Genomic DNA, 15,835 nt, shown 5'->3' with positions numbered 1-15,835 from the left:
CTCAAAGCAGGACCAATCCCCAATTTTTGGCCCAGATCCCTAAATGGCCCCCTCAAGGATTGAACTCACAACCCTGGGTTTAGCAGGCCAATGCTCAAACCCCTGAGCTACCTCTCCCCCTGAGCTATCTGTTGTGGAGTCCAGCACATCCATTTATGTGAGTGTGAACAGTAAGCAAAGGTTGGTGTTTTTTATTGCATGTACAGTGTCATTGGGTTGGGGATAGAGGAACATCCTTAGACTAGCAGACAAACAGTTCAAATGACATGTTTAAAGGCCAGTTTCAATCCGAGTGCAGGTGTGTGCCAGGTCGTATTAGAACAGGGTTTCAGCAGGTGCTACTTTTACATAAAAATTTTCTAATCATATCCCTACTTTTAATTCCTTACACAGTGACAAGGAGGAGGCAATACATTTAAGTATCCTGAACTTCACTAAGAGGGAAAAGAATATTTGCAGTAAGTGATTCTAAGTCTCAACCTTGGTGTATGGAAATATTTGGCCAAGGACAAGGCAGGGTTCAGATAATCCAAATGTTACAGAAAGAACCAAAGATTTCTAGCAAACCAAGGGAAGAGACATTCCAGAAGGTCCCAAGCACATGCATTGAACCTCCAGAGTGACACAGCTGTTCCAATGACTAAGGAGGCTGGGGGAGGAAGGTGCCAGCTATTGCTAGATACACAGATGTCACTGTCCAAAGGCACCAGCTGGACTTTAGCAAAGCACCTTAGACAGGGTCTTGTGAAATCCAGCATGGATGGAATGTGCTGTGATAGAGAGGACAGTGTCCAGCATGTGCTTGGGAGACCTCACTGAATTCAGTGTAAGTATCTTTGGGGTTCATTGTATTAAACGCAAAGTTTATGTATTATTGTGGGCCAGGATTGTATGTAACCTCTTGTAAAGGGTTCATATGGCACCCCCTGCTAATGCCTGCTCTATGACTGCAGTGTTCTCTCTCTGCATAACTTGTCCCTCTGGACAGGTCATGCTTTAGTCCACCCCTTCTGGGGTAACAGAGCGTCCAATGACCTTACAGCAGGTCTTCTGTCTGCCTCTGAGCTCTTTATACCCTTACCTCACAGGGTTTCACCCCACCTTCCTCAGTGACTGGTAGGGGAACCCAGGCCTACCCTCTACTCTGGGTTAAGAACATCAGAATGGCTATACTGGGTCAGACCAAAGGTCCATCAGCCCAGTATCCTGTCTACCAATAGTGGACAATGCCAGGTGCCCCAGAGGGAGTGAACCTAACAGGTAATGATCTAGTGATCTCTCTCCTGCCATCCATCTCCACCCTCTGACAAACAGAGGTTAGGGACACCATTCCTTACCCATCCTGGCTAATAGCCATTAATGGACTTAACCTCCATGAATTTATCCAGTTCTCTCTCAAACCCTGTTATAGTCCTAGCCTTCACAACCTCCTCAGGCAAGGAGTTCCACAGGTTGACTGTGCGCTGAGTGAAGAAGAACTTCCTTTTATTTGTTTTAAACCTGCTGCCCATTAATTTAATTTGGCGGCCCCGAGTTCTTATATTATGGGAACAAGTAAATAACTTTTCCATATTCACTTTCTCCACACCACTCATGATACTATAGACCTCTATCATATCCCCCCTTAGTCTCCTCTTTTCCAAGCTGAAAAGTCCTAGCCTCTTTAATCTCTCCTCATATGGAACCCGTTCCAAACCCCTAATCATTTTAGTTGCCCTTTTCTGAACCTTTTCCAATGCCAGTCTATCTTTTTTGAGACGAGGGGACCACATCTGTATGCAGTATTCAAGATGTGGGCGTACCATGGATTTGTATAAGGGCAATAAGATATTCTCCGTCTTATTCTCTATCCCTTTTTAAATTATTCCTAACATCCCGTTTGCTTTTTTGACTGCCGCTGCACACTGCGTGGACGTCTTTAGAGAACTATCCATGATGACTCCAAGATCTTTCTCCTGATTAGTTGTAGCTAAATTAGCCCCCATCATATTGTATGTGTAGTTGGGGTTATTTTTTCCAATGTGCATTACTTTACATTTATCCACATTAAATTTCATTTGTCATTTTGTTGCCCAAGCACTTAGTTTTGTGAGATCTTTTTGAAGTTCTTCACAGTCCGCTTTGGTCTCGACTATCTTGAGCAGTTTAGTATCATCTGCAAACTTTGCCACCTCGCTGTTTACCCCTTTCTCCAGATCATTTATGAATAAGTTGAATAGGATTGGTCCTAGGACTGACCCTTGGGGAACACCACTAGCTACCCCTCTCCATTCTGAAAATTTACCATTTATTCCTACCCTTTGTTCCCTGTCTTTTTTTTAACCAGTTATCAATCCATGAAAGGATCTTCCTTCTTATCCCATGACAACTTAATTTACGTAAGAGCCTTTGGTGAAGGACCTTGTCAAAGGCTTTCTGGAAATCTAAGTACACTATGTCCACTGGATCCCCCTTGTCCACATGTTTGTTGACCCCCTCAAAGAACTCTAATAGATTAGTAAGACCTGATCTCCCTTTACAGAAACCATATTGACTTTTGCGTAACAATTTATATTCTTCTATGTGTCTGACAATTTTATTCTTTACTATTGTTTCAACTAATTTGCCCGGTACTGACGTTAGACTTACCGGTCTGTAATTGCTAGGAGCACCTCTAGAGCCCTTCTTAAATATTGGCGTTACATTACCTATCTTCCAGTCATTGGGTACAGTAGCTGATTTAAAGGACAGGTTACAAACCATAGTTAATAGTTGCACAATTTCACATTTGAGTTCTTTCAGAACTCTTGGGTGAATGCCATCTGGTCCCGGTGACTTGTTACTGTTAAGTTGCTCAATTAATTCCAAAACCTCCTCTAGTGACACTTCAATCTGTGACAATTCCTGATTTGTCACCTACAAAAGACGGCTCAGGTTTGGGAATCTCCCTAACATCCTCAGCCGTGAAGACTGAAGCAAAGAATTCATTTAGTTTCTCCACTATGACTTTATCGTCTTTAAGTGCTCCTTTCGTTTCTCAATCATCCAGGGGCCCCACAGGTTGTTTAGTAGGCTTTCTGCTTCTGATGTACTTAAAAAACATTTTGTTATTACCTTTTGAGGACCCGCTAGATGGACCAGCTAGCCCAGGACCTGCTAGCTGGCAGCCAAGGATTCCTCAGAGTCCTTGCTGCCCCCCTGGACCACTTCCTACTTCTTCTATACCCCACTGAGTGACTGCAGACTCTCTCCAGCAACCCCTTTCTGCTGCAAACTTCCTGGCTTTATAAGCACCACCCAGCCCCTCCCCAACTGTGCTCCATCATCAGTCAGGCCCACATTAACCCATTCATGGCCTGTGTGGGGTACACACCCCATTGCACCTCTCCAGGGGGGAGATGTGATCTGAGGGCTGCAAGTTCAAAGGACTACCACTGAAAACGTGCCAGACAAGAATGAACTTTTGGACAAGAATAGACAATAAGCATTAAGTGGATTTCCTGGGGAGTACCTGAAAGGTGGCGGGAGGGGTGGTTAATGCAAACTGCCCACTTCTGGTTAGGCAAAAACCCTGCCTTTTTGAAGCTATGCCCTGAGCGGCAGGTCTTTGTCTGCTGGTTACCTGTTCCTGAAGATTGGAGATCAAAGGCCTAAGCTGTATAAAGAAACAGATGAACCGCCCAGCTGGTCGTTCTGGTTCAGAATTTGATACAGCCATGAACTTGCAGCCTTGTGGGTTCTGAAGGACTGATGCCCACCAGAACTTGCGGCTGGAGTCGGAGGACCTCCGTTGAGCGTTTGGAATGTGTGAGGGTTTTTTATTGTTTTCTCTGTAATGCTTTCACCTTAAGGATAAATGTGCTTGCTTAGAAAGAGCTGTGTGGTGACTGGTGATTGCTGATAATTACTCCGTTCACAGCCTCAGGAGAAGAACCAAAGCACAGATACAGTTTAGGAAGTCTCGTTTGCTGGGAATATCACAGTGTACGCAAGGAACTGTGTAGCCTGGAAAAAAACTCATCAGGAGGGAGAGAGACATGAATTTCCACCCAAGAGAGGTGACAGATGATGATCTGGGAGCCTAGAGTGGATCCCTTGGTGGACCACAGAGGGGAAATACTGGTGCAGTTGCCCTGAACTGAAGGGTCCAGACAATCCAAAAGTTACAGAAATAACCAAAGGCTTTCACCAAACCAAAGGAAAATACATTCTGGAGGGTCCCAAGTGCCTTAAGTATCAGAACTGATATGTCAGATCCAGTGAATAGAGGTGGCTGCTAGGAGGAAGGTGCTGGCTACTGCTGGATATGCAGATGTCAGTGTACAAAGGGAGCATATCTGGACTTCAGTAAAGCATTTCATACAGGTTCTCACGAAATCCAGCATGGGAGCATACTCTCTGGAGCTTCCTCGAACATTCCACTGTCATCACTGAGGTCACAGGAGAAAAGAGCAAATGTTACACAATGTTTTACAAGTCCCAGACTGAGTTTGCCCAGATTCTTCCTCCTCCTGATTCTCTAGGCCCAGAATCCCACCAGTCTCCCCCATCAAAACAGAAAAACCCTCTCCAGATTAGAGATTTTAATTAATTGCCACAAAAATCTAGGAAAGTTTTATTCTCATTATATCTATGTACATAAAGACAAACATATCATATTAGACACCATTGCCTGCTGGAGCATGCTTACTTCTCTGCTCCATCTCAGCAAACACAAGTCACTTGGGTTTGATCAGAAATGCAGATTAAAGAGTAGACTTTTAGAAAGGAGGCACACAGGGAACCCACTGAAGAAGGAAATCAATTTTGCACTGCCCAGGTGTTGAACCCTGTCCCCATCCCTTTGAAATGCCTGTGAACATAATATTACTCCTTAAATGCCAGCCTGCTCAGTGCCTGCTGACATCTGACCTTCCCAGGCTGGGAGGTGTCAAAAGTCCAAAGGCACTGAGAACCACCCAGAAAGGTTTGGCCACAGCAGCCAGAGAGGAGTCCCAAACTTAGTTCATGTTGCTTTATAATGCCACCTTCCAAATCAGGCCTTGACCTCTGACCTCAGGGTGTCCTATCAAGCAGGCCAGTTAGCTTTTTCCTCGTCATTTCATAGGCTAGGAAGAGGGCGCCGTTGGAGGGGAGTGCGCGTATCACTGTGGGCATCAGTCCACAGTAAAGAGCTGTGAAACCTACAACACAAACACCACGATCAGGTGAGCTCACCATGCCTGTGACAGACAAACAGAACGTCCCCTACGGAGCCCACAACAGCCTCAGCTTGGTGAGATTCTCAACCAGAGCAAGATATCAAGAGAAACCCTCCCAGGCAGGAGAGACCGAACCTGGGAAATGTCCAGAGCCCCTTTCGGAGAACCCTAGGAGAACCAGAGATTCCAAGGCCAGAAGGGACCATTGTGATCATCTAGTCTGACCTCCTGTATGACAATTCCCAAAAATAATTCTTAGAGCAGATCCTTTACAGAAACATCCACTCTTGATTTACAATTGTCAGTGATAAAGAATCCACCACCTTGGTAAGTTGTTCCAATGTTTAACTAACAAAATTTACACCTTCTTTCCAGTCTGAATTTGTCTAACTTCGGCTTCCAAGTGTTAGACCTTTCTCTGCTAGACTGAAGAGCCCATTATCAAATATTTGTTCCCCATGTAGGTACTTATTAGACTGTAATCAAATCACCCCTTAACTTCTTTCTTAAGATAAACAGATTGAGCTTCTTGAGTCTTGAAAATTAATGTTAATGGTCCAGAAAACTCTATAGCCAGCTCTTTCAAAACTCTTGGATGCAAGTTATTTGGACCTGCTGATTTTAAAATGTCTAACTTTAGAGATGGATTCAGTGAATGAAGCTGTCTGTGTGTCACCTACCTTCTGTCCTCAAGATATGAAGAAAGGAGAGCAGGAAGCCATCTTGCCGCCCTGCCATGGAAAGCACCTGTATCCGAGACTTCACTGAATCAATGGGATAGACGGCCAGCCAGAAACAGGCCCCCCCCATCCCACCGCTCACTGTTAGGGGAAGAGAACCTAAAATTCAACAGAGGGAGAGAGACCTCAGTGTGGAAAAGGGGAAAGTCATTGGGGATCTCCCAGATCCTCCAGAGAAATGCAAGCAAAGTAAGAGAAAATGAGTGCAAGCACCCAGCAGTACTGGGACTCAGGGGGACAGACCAGGCCAGGCAAATGAATTACATGATTAGAGGCTGAGCAGACCAGTCTGGAGTTTAGCTTTTGTCTTGGGCAGAGGGAGTGGAGGCAACAGGGCTAAGGGAGCCCAGTAAGTGCTGATGTCTCACCAAAGAGGCACTGGGCTTCCCACGTCTAATCTCTCTGAGGTGCTTGTCTGGCCTCCCTCACCGACATATCTGAGTGCCTCACAATCAATTGGAATTCATTTGCAAATTGGATACTATTAATTTAGGCTTAAATAGAGACTGGGAGTGGCTAAGTCATTATGCAAGGTAGCCTGTGTCCTCTTGTTTTTTCCTACCCCCCCCCCAGATGTTCTGGTTTAACTTGGATTTAAACTTGGAGAGTGGTCAGTTTGGATGAGCTATTACCAGCAGGAGAGTGAGTTTGTGTGTGTATGGGGGTGGGGGGATGTGAGAAAACCTGGATTTGTGCAGGAAATAGCCCAACTTGATTGTCATGCACATTGTGTAAAGAGTTGTCACTTTGGATGGGCTATCACCAGCAGGAGAGTGAATTTGTGTGGGGGGGTGGAGGGTGAGAAAACCTGGATTTGGGCTGGAAATGGCGCACCTGATGATCACTTTAGATAAGCTATTACCAGCAGGACAGTGGGGTGGGAGGAGGTATTGTTTCATATTCTCTGTGTATATATAAAGTCTGCTGCAGTTTCCACGGTATGCATCCAATGAAGTGAGCTGTAGCTCACGAAAGCTTATGCTCAAATAAATTGGTTAGTCTCTAAGGTGCCACAAGTACTCCTTTTCTTTTTGCGAATACAGACTAACACGGCTGTTACTCTGAAACCAATCACTAGTGTATTATCCTCACACACTCCTGAAGTATTGTCCCCACTGTACAATGGTGATTGGGGCCCGAGAAACCAAGTGACTTGCTCAGGGTCTCACAGGAACTCTGCAGCAGAGCAGTGATTTGAACTCAGATCTCCCAAGCCCTAGGGTAGCATCTTAATCACTGAACCAGCCTCCTCTTGAACCACTGGACAATTCTTCCATTTGCAGGCCACCCCCAGAACCCTGCCCCCCTACCTCCTCAATCACCCCCAGGCTAGCCCCATATCCTTGCTCACCCCCCATAGTTCCTCTGGCATACCATGCAGCAGCTCACTGGAAAGCCTAAGGGAAGTGGGTGTCTGTGCGGATAAGCAGGGCTGTGTGTGGCTTGGCCTGGGGATGGCAGAAGGAGGGGGAAGAGAGCAGTGGGGGTGAAGCTCTTCTCTGATGACCCACGCACAAGTTCAGCCCCATGTCCCTCACAGCACTGCTTCCCCTCCTGGCCCCATTGCAAAGCTGCGCTCCTCCCATGTCCCCTTTTATAGAGCTTCATTCTTCCTGGACTCCCCAAGGGGCTTCTTATAGCTGCTTTCAACAACCACCAGGATGGAGCAACAATTACCAGATCTGGCAGGGGAGCCCATGTCAACGCACAGGGGAGGTATAAAGGTGGTAATACATAACAACACAGTTCGCTCTCCCTGTGACTAGCTATCAGCATTGCTACCTATTTATTAAATATGCTTTGAGGTGTGTATCTCATCAGTGCAAACCATAAAAAGCAAGGAAATCAGCAGTTACATCTTTCCACAACTCCTCAAATTCACCTTGTTCCTCTCAGTTTTCTTCTTTCCACCATCTGCAGCCCAAACTCATCATGGGAATATATATGTCATCCATACATCCAGCACTGAAACACAGCGACCTCTGAGCTAGAGCCCTGTGTGGGACAATTTTTAATCCTGCTCCTGTTCCAGCCCGCAATACACACTCCTATTCTCACCCACTCCCGCTATTATGGCAGCAGGTCCTGTGGGACCCATGGTGGAGGAGGGCACTGCAGGCCTCTACTCTGAGGTGGAAGACCATAGATATTTAACAGCCCACAGCAACCCTTCAGCAAAGGATGGGAAGCAAAGACAACTCCTGTATCCATTTGATACAGTGCAATTTAGGGTAGCAGAAAAAATGGTTACTGACCTCTCGTAACTGTTGTTCTTCGAGATGTGTTGCTCATGTCCATTCCATTCTAGGTGTGCGCGTGTCCACATGCACAATCGTTGGAGATTTTTGCCTTAGTGGTATCCGTTGGGCCAACTGTGGTGCCCCCTTTAGTGCCACACTCATGCATCGGTATATCAGGCACTGCCAGCCCTGCGCCCTCTCAGTTCCTCCTTGCCAGCAACTCCAACAGAGGGGTAGGTAATGGAATGGACGTGAGCAACACATCTCAAAGAACAACAGTTACGAAAAGGTAGATAACCGTTTTTTCTTCTTTGAGTGCTTGCTCATGTCATTCCATGCGAGGTGACTCACAAGCAGTATCCGTGGAGGTGGGCTCGGAGTTCACAGTCTTGCAGCTTGCGGCACTGCTCTGCCAAAGCCAGCATCATCTCGAGCTTGCTGGGTAAGCGCATAATGATATGTGAACATGGGTGTCAGGTGAAGCATCGACTGGGGGAGGCTAGCCCACAGCCGGCCCCTTCCCCCTGAGGACCTGCCCCCCCTCCACCGCGGGAGGCCCCCCCCGTAACCCCCCCGGCCTCTGAGTGCAGGATGGGCAATGCGTGGCCCCCGGCCCCAAGCACAGGGCGGGCAGGCAGCGCGCAGCCCCCCCAGCCCCAATGCCCACAGCCCCCCCAAGCACAGGGCTGAAAATTGCAGGGTATAGCCCTGAGATACTATGTCCAGCAACCAGCGGTCCGAGGTAACTGCGACCAGGCCGAACAATAGGGACGAAATGGTCGAGGAAAGAACAAGGTGGATCCGGGGAATTGACTGGGGCGTCGCTCTCGAGCGCACCTTCAAAACGAAGCATGCCGGGGGCCAGAAGCTTATTCACCAGGCTGGGCTGTGCAGGTGAGCGGGAGGAGGAAAGGTGGCGACAACTAAAGGTCGTGTCTCTGTCCCTTCTTGCAGACCCCTGATGAGGCTGCCACGGCCTTGGCCGGAACTGCTTCCGTGCAGACTGCGGCGTATGCATGCCCAGCAAGCGAAGGGTGGCCTTAATGTCCTTTAACCCATACAGCCTCGCATCAGTCTGCTCCAAAAATAGACCGTTCCCATCGAATCGTTCCCATCGAAACTAGACCATTCCCTGGATCAAGGTCTGCATCTCGTGGGACAGGCTGGCGGTCTGAAGCCAGGAGCTGCGTCTCATGACCACCGCCGACGCAAACGCCCTAGCCACCAAGTCGCACAGCATCTGGAGAGAGCACCTAGCCGCCGCAGTGCCCTCCTCCACCAGGGTGCCAAATTCCTGGGCCAAACCCTGCGGGAGGGACTCCTTGAACTTACGGAGGTTCATAAGTTAAAATTAGTTAAAATTGTACCTGCCCAAGAGGGCCTGATGGTTCGCCACCCAGAATTGCAGGCTGGCTGCTGAATAAATTTTTCTCCCAAAAAGGTCGTCTTTTGGCCTCTTTATTTTGGGGAGTTGAGCTGGTGTGCCCTGCTTGTCCTTTTCATTGGCCGCAGAGACAACCAGAGAGCCCGGAGGTGGGTGGGTATAAAGGTATTCGAACCCTTTGACCAGGATGAAGTACTCCTTTTTGGCCCTTTTGGAGGAGAGAGGATGGACAACGCGACCTTGGCAATTTTCAGAACCCCATTACGTACTAGTAGTGCAGAGTGGGCTGGGATAGAGGCTGAGAGGATATTGAACAAGGTGTCGACCTGCTCAGCCATCTCCTCCACCTCTAGGCCCACGTTCTCAGCCACTTGTCGAAGCAGGGCCTTGGGTTCTTTAAAATCATCTGGTGGGCTGGCCCTGGAGGGTCCCACAGCCCTTCTTGTCTGGTGCCAGGGAGCTGTGCTTCTTCATTTTCTTTCTGGGCACCGGTGATGGGGAGTGGTGACGGGCAGAGCCCAGTGACGGGGGTGCGCTGTGCACTGAGGACGAGGTACTAGGTGAGTCTTGGTGGGACGGCTCGGAAGCCAGACTAAGGGAAGCCTCCATGAGGAGATCCCGCAAATGAATATCCTGCTCTTTCTGATTTTTGGGTCGAAACTTTTTACAAATACGACACTTGTCCTTCACATGTGATTCCCCCAAGCACTTGAGGCAGCTGTGGGGGTCACTTACTGGCACAGGCCTGTTACAGTCCACGCAGGGCTTAACTGGGACTCTAACTTCTAACTCCTAACTACACTTAACAACTACTTAACACTAACTACTATAAACAACTATTTACAAGGCCCTAAGCCTCAAAGTCAGAAGTGATGAAATCACTAGCCCTTGCTATGCACAGGCGGTAAGAAGGAACTGAGAGGGCGTAGGGCCAGTGGTGCCTGACATACTGATGCATGAGCATGGCACTCAAGGGGGGGCCACAGCTGGCCCTACGGATACTGCTAAGGCAGAAATCTCCGACAACCGCGCACATGGGCACGCACACACCTAGAATGGAATCAACATGAGCAAGCACTCGAAGAAGAATATAAGTGACTGACTTGGAATTTGGTTAGGACACTAGGGTTCGTACCCCAATTCTTACCAAAAAAGTGCCAAATGATCTTCACTGAATGATGAGTGATCAGAACCGTGGTGTCTCATCCGTCAGATGACACCTCATGTAAAAATGTAACTAGATACAGATGGGAACCACAGTGCCACTAACCAACATACTGGGGCTCTGATTGGTTCAGAACCGACTCAGAAGAAAGAACATCCCCTGGATTACCCTGGAGTGGTCAATCTCCAAGCAATACAACCTAGCTCGGGAGGGCTAATAAGATCATGGTCAGAGTTGGTATGGCTCAGTAATTCTGGAAGTTTGTGATCACTAGCACTGAGAATACCTAGAACTTTCAGAATACCAACCATCTCCTCTAACCTGGTACATACCAAACCAAAAATAGCTTCTCCATGGTGACATCTGTCATGACAATGGAACCTGCCCACTGCCAGAGCCTGATTTCAGGAGAGACTATAGTGGATTAAAGCTATGGTCAAGGTCCTGGAATCTGGAGAAGCTTCATTTCCTCAGGCACAGTCATGCTGAGAGAACCTGATACACATGGAGGACTTGCCTGGCCTGGTTTGGGAACCAGGATTTTTTTTATAGGTGCACAGACTAGTCACAGACAAGGAGTGTTTGGACTGCACCAAACAAACATTTTCCAGACAAGGCCCTAATGTTGTGAGCATTTTGGGTAAAAGGACTCCTGGAATCCTGCAGGGTTGCCTTGATGGCTGATGGCAAACTATGTATGAGGGTGGGACCTAAAACCCAAAAGAATCCAAGGGAAGATGGCTTTTGTTGACTTGTGTTTGTGTCTGTCTCTTTTCTTATTTTCCACTCTAAGTTGCAGAACTAGTGGATGTCAGGCCCAATGAGGCTCAGGCTCTTGTGTCTCTGGGGTTTGACAATGTACCCAGCTGTGCTGAATATAGTCCCTCCCTGCTTGTTTGATTGTTGATCCTGATGTGGGAGAGGAAGAAACTTCCCCTATCAAACTGACCCTGCCTCCCGCTCCCCAATCTTCAGCCTGACTGAATGTTGGTGGACAAGGGTGTTCCTGCCTGCCTGACAGAGGTGCCAGCTCTGGCCTGAGGTAACCACTCTACAACTTCACACCTGCATCTGATCATATCAAAGCATCTCTTTCCTTTTCCCTCCTCTTCTGCCTTTTCTCTTTCTGTGTCTGTTTATGGTTAGGAGAAAATTGATGTAACAAAACCAGAGCTTTGTAAGCAAGCTGAAAGCATATTGTTTGCAATCTGTTTGACACTGTTTTCATGACCATATGCATACTGCCATCATAAACTTAACAATGTCATCCTCATCATGTAAGAAAGGTGTAAGAGACTGAGCTGATTTTGTAAACTTTTTTCTTTGAGCACATCATTAATAAAATGAAAGGTTTACATTACGTGTGGACATTAAGAAGCTAGTACCTGAGCTAATGGAAAAGAACCCTAAAATATAGTACTAGCCATGGGATACAAAGTAACATCAAAATAATCCTGTAACCACAACATTTCTTCTACTGTCTCTAACAAGAAGTTTTCACCAGCAAAGTCAGGAAAGTTCTGGCTGCTTTGTACTTTGCTGTACTTGTTTACCCTGGTTGTAACTTAGATTATAAACTGTTTGGAGTAGTTCTTTTTAATTTTTTTGTTCAATACTTTGCAAAATGGGGCCAGAATCCTGAAAGGAACCCTTAGGCACTACTGTAATACAAGTTATTGTTGTGCTGGAGGGTGTTGGTGGCTGCCAGCAAATGTGTCTTTGATTTATGGGCAATCCTAGACATTGATGAAGCTGATGGATGTTTTGGCTGCCTTTTATTCAGGCTAAATGGAAGAAATAATTAAACTCCTTTATGGAGTTAGATAGCTGAATCAATAGAAGCCACCGCTCAAAGTGCTGGCCTGCATGGGAAAGCCTGAGCAAAAACTAACTCATGGAGAATAAGAGATTGGTGGAGCTGCATGTGTCAGAAAGCAGCAGAAAGCCTAGAGAAAGCCAGAGGAGCACTGGTAGTGTGGCCCTGACAGGGAGCAGAAACAGAGCTCCTTGAGACACAGGACTGTCTGGAAAGCAGGCATGGACTGCTCAACAAGGCAACTGCCTCTTGTTTTTTGTTCCTACTGTGTTCAGGAAAACCAGACATTGTGGACATTCTCTGTAAATAAAGAGGACTGAACTGAAGAAGTACCTGACTCACATAATCAATTTATCCTTCAAATGGAAACAACTCAGCAAGGCCACAAATATTGGCTAACCACTTGGTCAAATAGGCAACATTGGTGTTAGAACTGGGATAGAGTTTCCAAGGAGAGAAATTATAAGTTGGTATTACTGTGGAACCAAGATGGAACAAATAATGGAGGTGCTTGCAGAAATCAGAGATGGCCAAAAGGAATTAAAACAAGATTTACAACAAGAGCTGAAGACGTCTCAAAAGAATTTAAAATAGGAGCTGGAGATTTAGTGAAAGGAATTAAATTGACATCTGGAGGTTGCCTAGCAATGACTGAGAGATGACCGGCTGCTGGAGATAAAATGTTCATCAGGGCAGCAGCTACAAAGTATCCTGGCAATTTGGCAGCCCAACTACAGAAACTCTCAGTCTGGACTGGCAACGTGGATCCAGGATGTGACCAGCAAGAGGAGAAAGAGGAGAGGGTGTTCCAGGAACCAGGGAAGGTCAGGAAAGCTTTGGCCAACTTAGAACTTGCTAACACTGATAAGCAGCACTGAGGACTTTAGGAGCTAAAAGATTAGCTTCATCAAGAAATCAAAGGGTCAAAAGCCACAGGAAAAGCCAAGGCAAGGAATCAGGCCAGCCAGAGAACTTGAGAAAGACAGGATATTTACAACAGTTCTCGATCCTGTTTGTAGCCCACACAGGCCCAGACAGGAGAGGTTGGATTGTTCCAACTCAAGTGGTACAAAATCCCACTTCTGTGAGGGGAAAACTCCCTGGGAGGCTTACATAGCTCAGTTCAATTTCACAGCCCCAATGAATGGCTAGTGAGATGAACAGAGAGGTGGTTTCTAGCAGCTAACTGGAATGGCCCAGCTCTGATGGCGCTGCAGGATTCACTCCCAGAAAAGAAACTGAGTTATCTGTATCTGGTGCAAGCCCTTGACATGAAGTTTGGAGCTAGTCATCAATCGGAGCTAGCCAGGCTAGCTAAAAGAGCTAAAAGGAGTGTGGGGGAAAGAGACCACATGTAAGGAGATTTGTGTTCCTGGCATATCTAGATGCCAGGAGGACTTCTAGAATACATTAGGAATGCACCAAGTTATAGATGCTCAGATGGATGTGGATTTGCAGATTAAGATCAGTGAAAGAAGGCCAAGGTCACTCTGAGAGGCTGTGGAATTTGCCTCTGAACTTGACTCTTTCCTTGCAGCAGCCCACCAGAAGAGGAAGCAGACGTTAGTGAGGAGGATGGAAGCTGATCACCAGGAACCCTGTAAGTACAGCTTTGTGTCTAATATGCATGATGGGAAAGAGGATTCTAATGTGGTTCATGACATGATCCAACAACTGAAAAAAAATGACAGGTTTCAGAGTAACAGCCGTGTTAGTCTGTATTCGCAAAAAGAAAAGGAGTACTTGTGGCACCTTAGAGACTAACCAATTTATTTGAGCATAAGCTTTTGTGAGCTACGCTCACTTCATCGGATGCATACTGTGGAAGGTGTAGAAGATCTTTTATACACACAAAGCATGAAAGTATGCATCCGATGAAGTGAGCTGTAGCTCACGAAAGCTTATGCTCAAATAAATTGGTTAGTCTCTAAGGTGCCACAAGTCCTCCTTTTCTTTTTTTGAAAAAAAATGCTTAATGTGGTTTATAAAAGAAAGGAAATTGGCAAGGATGCAAAAAATAAGGGAAGCCATTCAGTTAAATGCTGGTACTGTGAAAAAATTGACTACAAAAGGAAGGGTTATTATAAATTTAAGGCAGCCCAGGACAGAGCATCCCGAGAACCTAATGAAAGTCCCTTACCCAGTTTGGGAAATGTGGGACACCAACCTGAAAGTGCAAACCTTGGAGGAACAAGAACTACTCCCACAGTTTTTGATTAGATCTGGGCAGCTGAACAACCATAATAGGAGTATGGCTATTGAGTATGTAATAGGATCTGTGAAATGCACAAGAATAGCGGACAGTGGCTCACACATAAGTTATTAGACTAGACAAGCTAGTAATGTTAGGAAATAGGGAACCAAAAACTGATCTCAAATGGAGACAGTGATGGGAACATGCACTTGTCCAAAAATGGGGAAAACTAGGTTTGAAAACTGAACCTCTGCAATTTGAGCAAGATGTTGGGTAGCTGAGCTAGTCAATGAGCGAGTTGTTTTGGATTTTATTATGTCCAACTGCTGGAATCAATGACAGGAAAGGAGTCCTGCAAATTCAGTCTGGAAATTCCCTTCAAAGAGGTGGCCCAGATTTTAAAAATTGTTTATAGGCAATTGGTTTGCAGTGAACAAATTGTTCTGCCTCCAGGGGGTCAGAAACCATAACAACAGCTACATGCTGTGGTAGCATTCCAGCAAGGAAAAGATGGGGTTTGGTTGAGATCTGCATTAAGACCTATGGTCTTGGGGGAAATTTTAGCTGCTAAAGTTATTGTGGATCTGAAGCAGGAATGGATTCCTGTTCATTTGCCAAATGCTTCTGAAAAAAAGTAAAAAAGGGAACCATTGTTGCAAAATGGGAACCAGCAGATCTAGTAAATGTGACTGTAGAAGAAAACTACAAGGGGATGGAAATAAAGGTAAGTTCCCAGAATTTTGACTGGACTTGTTCCAATGCAGTACCTCAGATTTAAAGGAGAAGCAGCAGAATGATCTAAGACACTTTTTGGTTAGAAATCAGAGGTTATTCTCCAGTTCCATCAAAGGCAGAGATTATACTGCACTGGTCCAGCACAAGATTGATACTGGGGAAAACTCACGCATTAAACAGCCACCTGACTATCAGTTGCTAAGAGAGAAGAGGTTTCAGAGTGGTAGTCGTGTTAGTCTGTATCAGGAAAAAAAACTAGGAGTACTTGTGGCACCTTAGAGACTAACAAATTTATTTGAACATGAGCTTTTGTGGGCTAAAGCCCACTTCATCAGATGCATGCAGTGGAAAATACAGTAGGAAGATATATAGATATACAGA

The 15,835-nt window shown here is 46.2% G+C and overlaps 1 protein-coding gene across 1 annotated transcript in view; it reads right to left on the bottom strand.

The window, feature by feature from the left end:
- Window positions 1-176: 176 nt before the first annotated feature.
- LOC140916799 (mitochondrial ornithine transporter 1-like) overlaps window positions 177-15,835 on the bottom strand; it is a 35,765-nt gene continuing 20,106 nt past the window's right edge. Inside the window, exons 6-8 of the mRNA XM_073358667.1 lie at window positions 5,861-6,019; window positions 5,007-5,162; window positions 177-4,409 (exon numbers count right to left, since the gene is read on the bottom strand). Of these exons, the coding sequence (XP_073214768.1) occupies window positions 5,035-5,162; window positions 5,861-6,019 (287 nt within the window). The 3' untranslated portion in view covers window positions 177-4,409; window positions 5,007-5,034. The remainder of the gene's footprint in view (window positions 4,410-5,006; window positions 5,163-5,860; window positions 6,020-15,835) is intronic.

This window comes from Lepidochelys kempii, chromosome 9, assembly GCF_965140265.1.
Source record: "Lepidochelys kempii isolate rLepKem1 chromosome 9, rLepKem1.hap2, whole genome shotgun sequence".
NCBI classification, from domain to species: domain Eukaryota; kingdom Metazoa; phylum Chordata; order Testudines; family Cheloniidae; genus Lepidochelys; species Lepidochelys kempii.
This window is presented reverse-complemented; position numbering and strand designations above follow the sequence as displayed.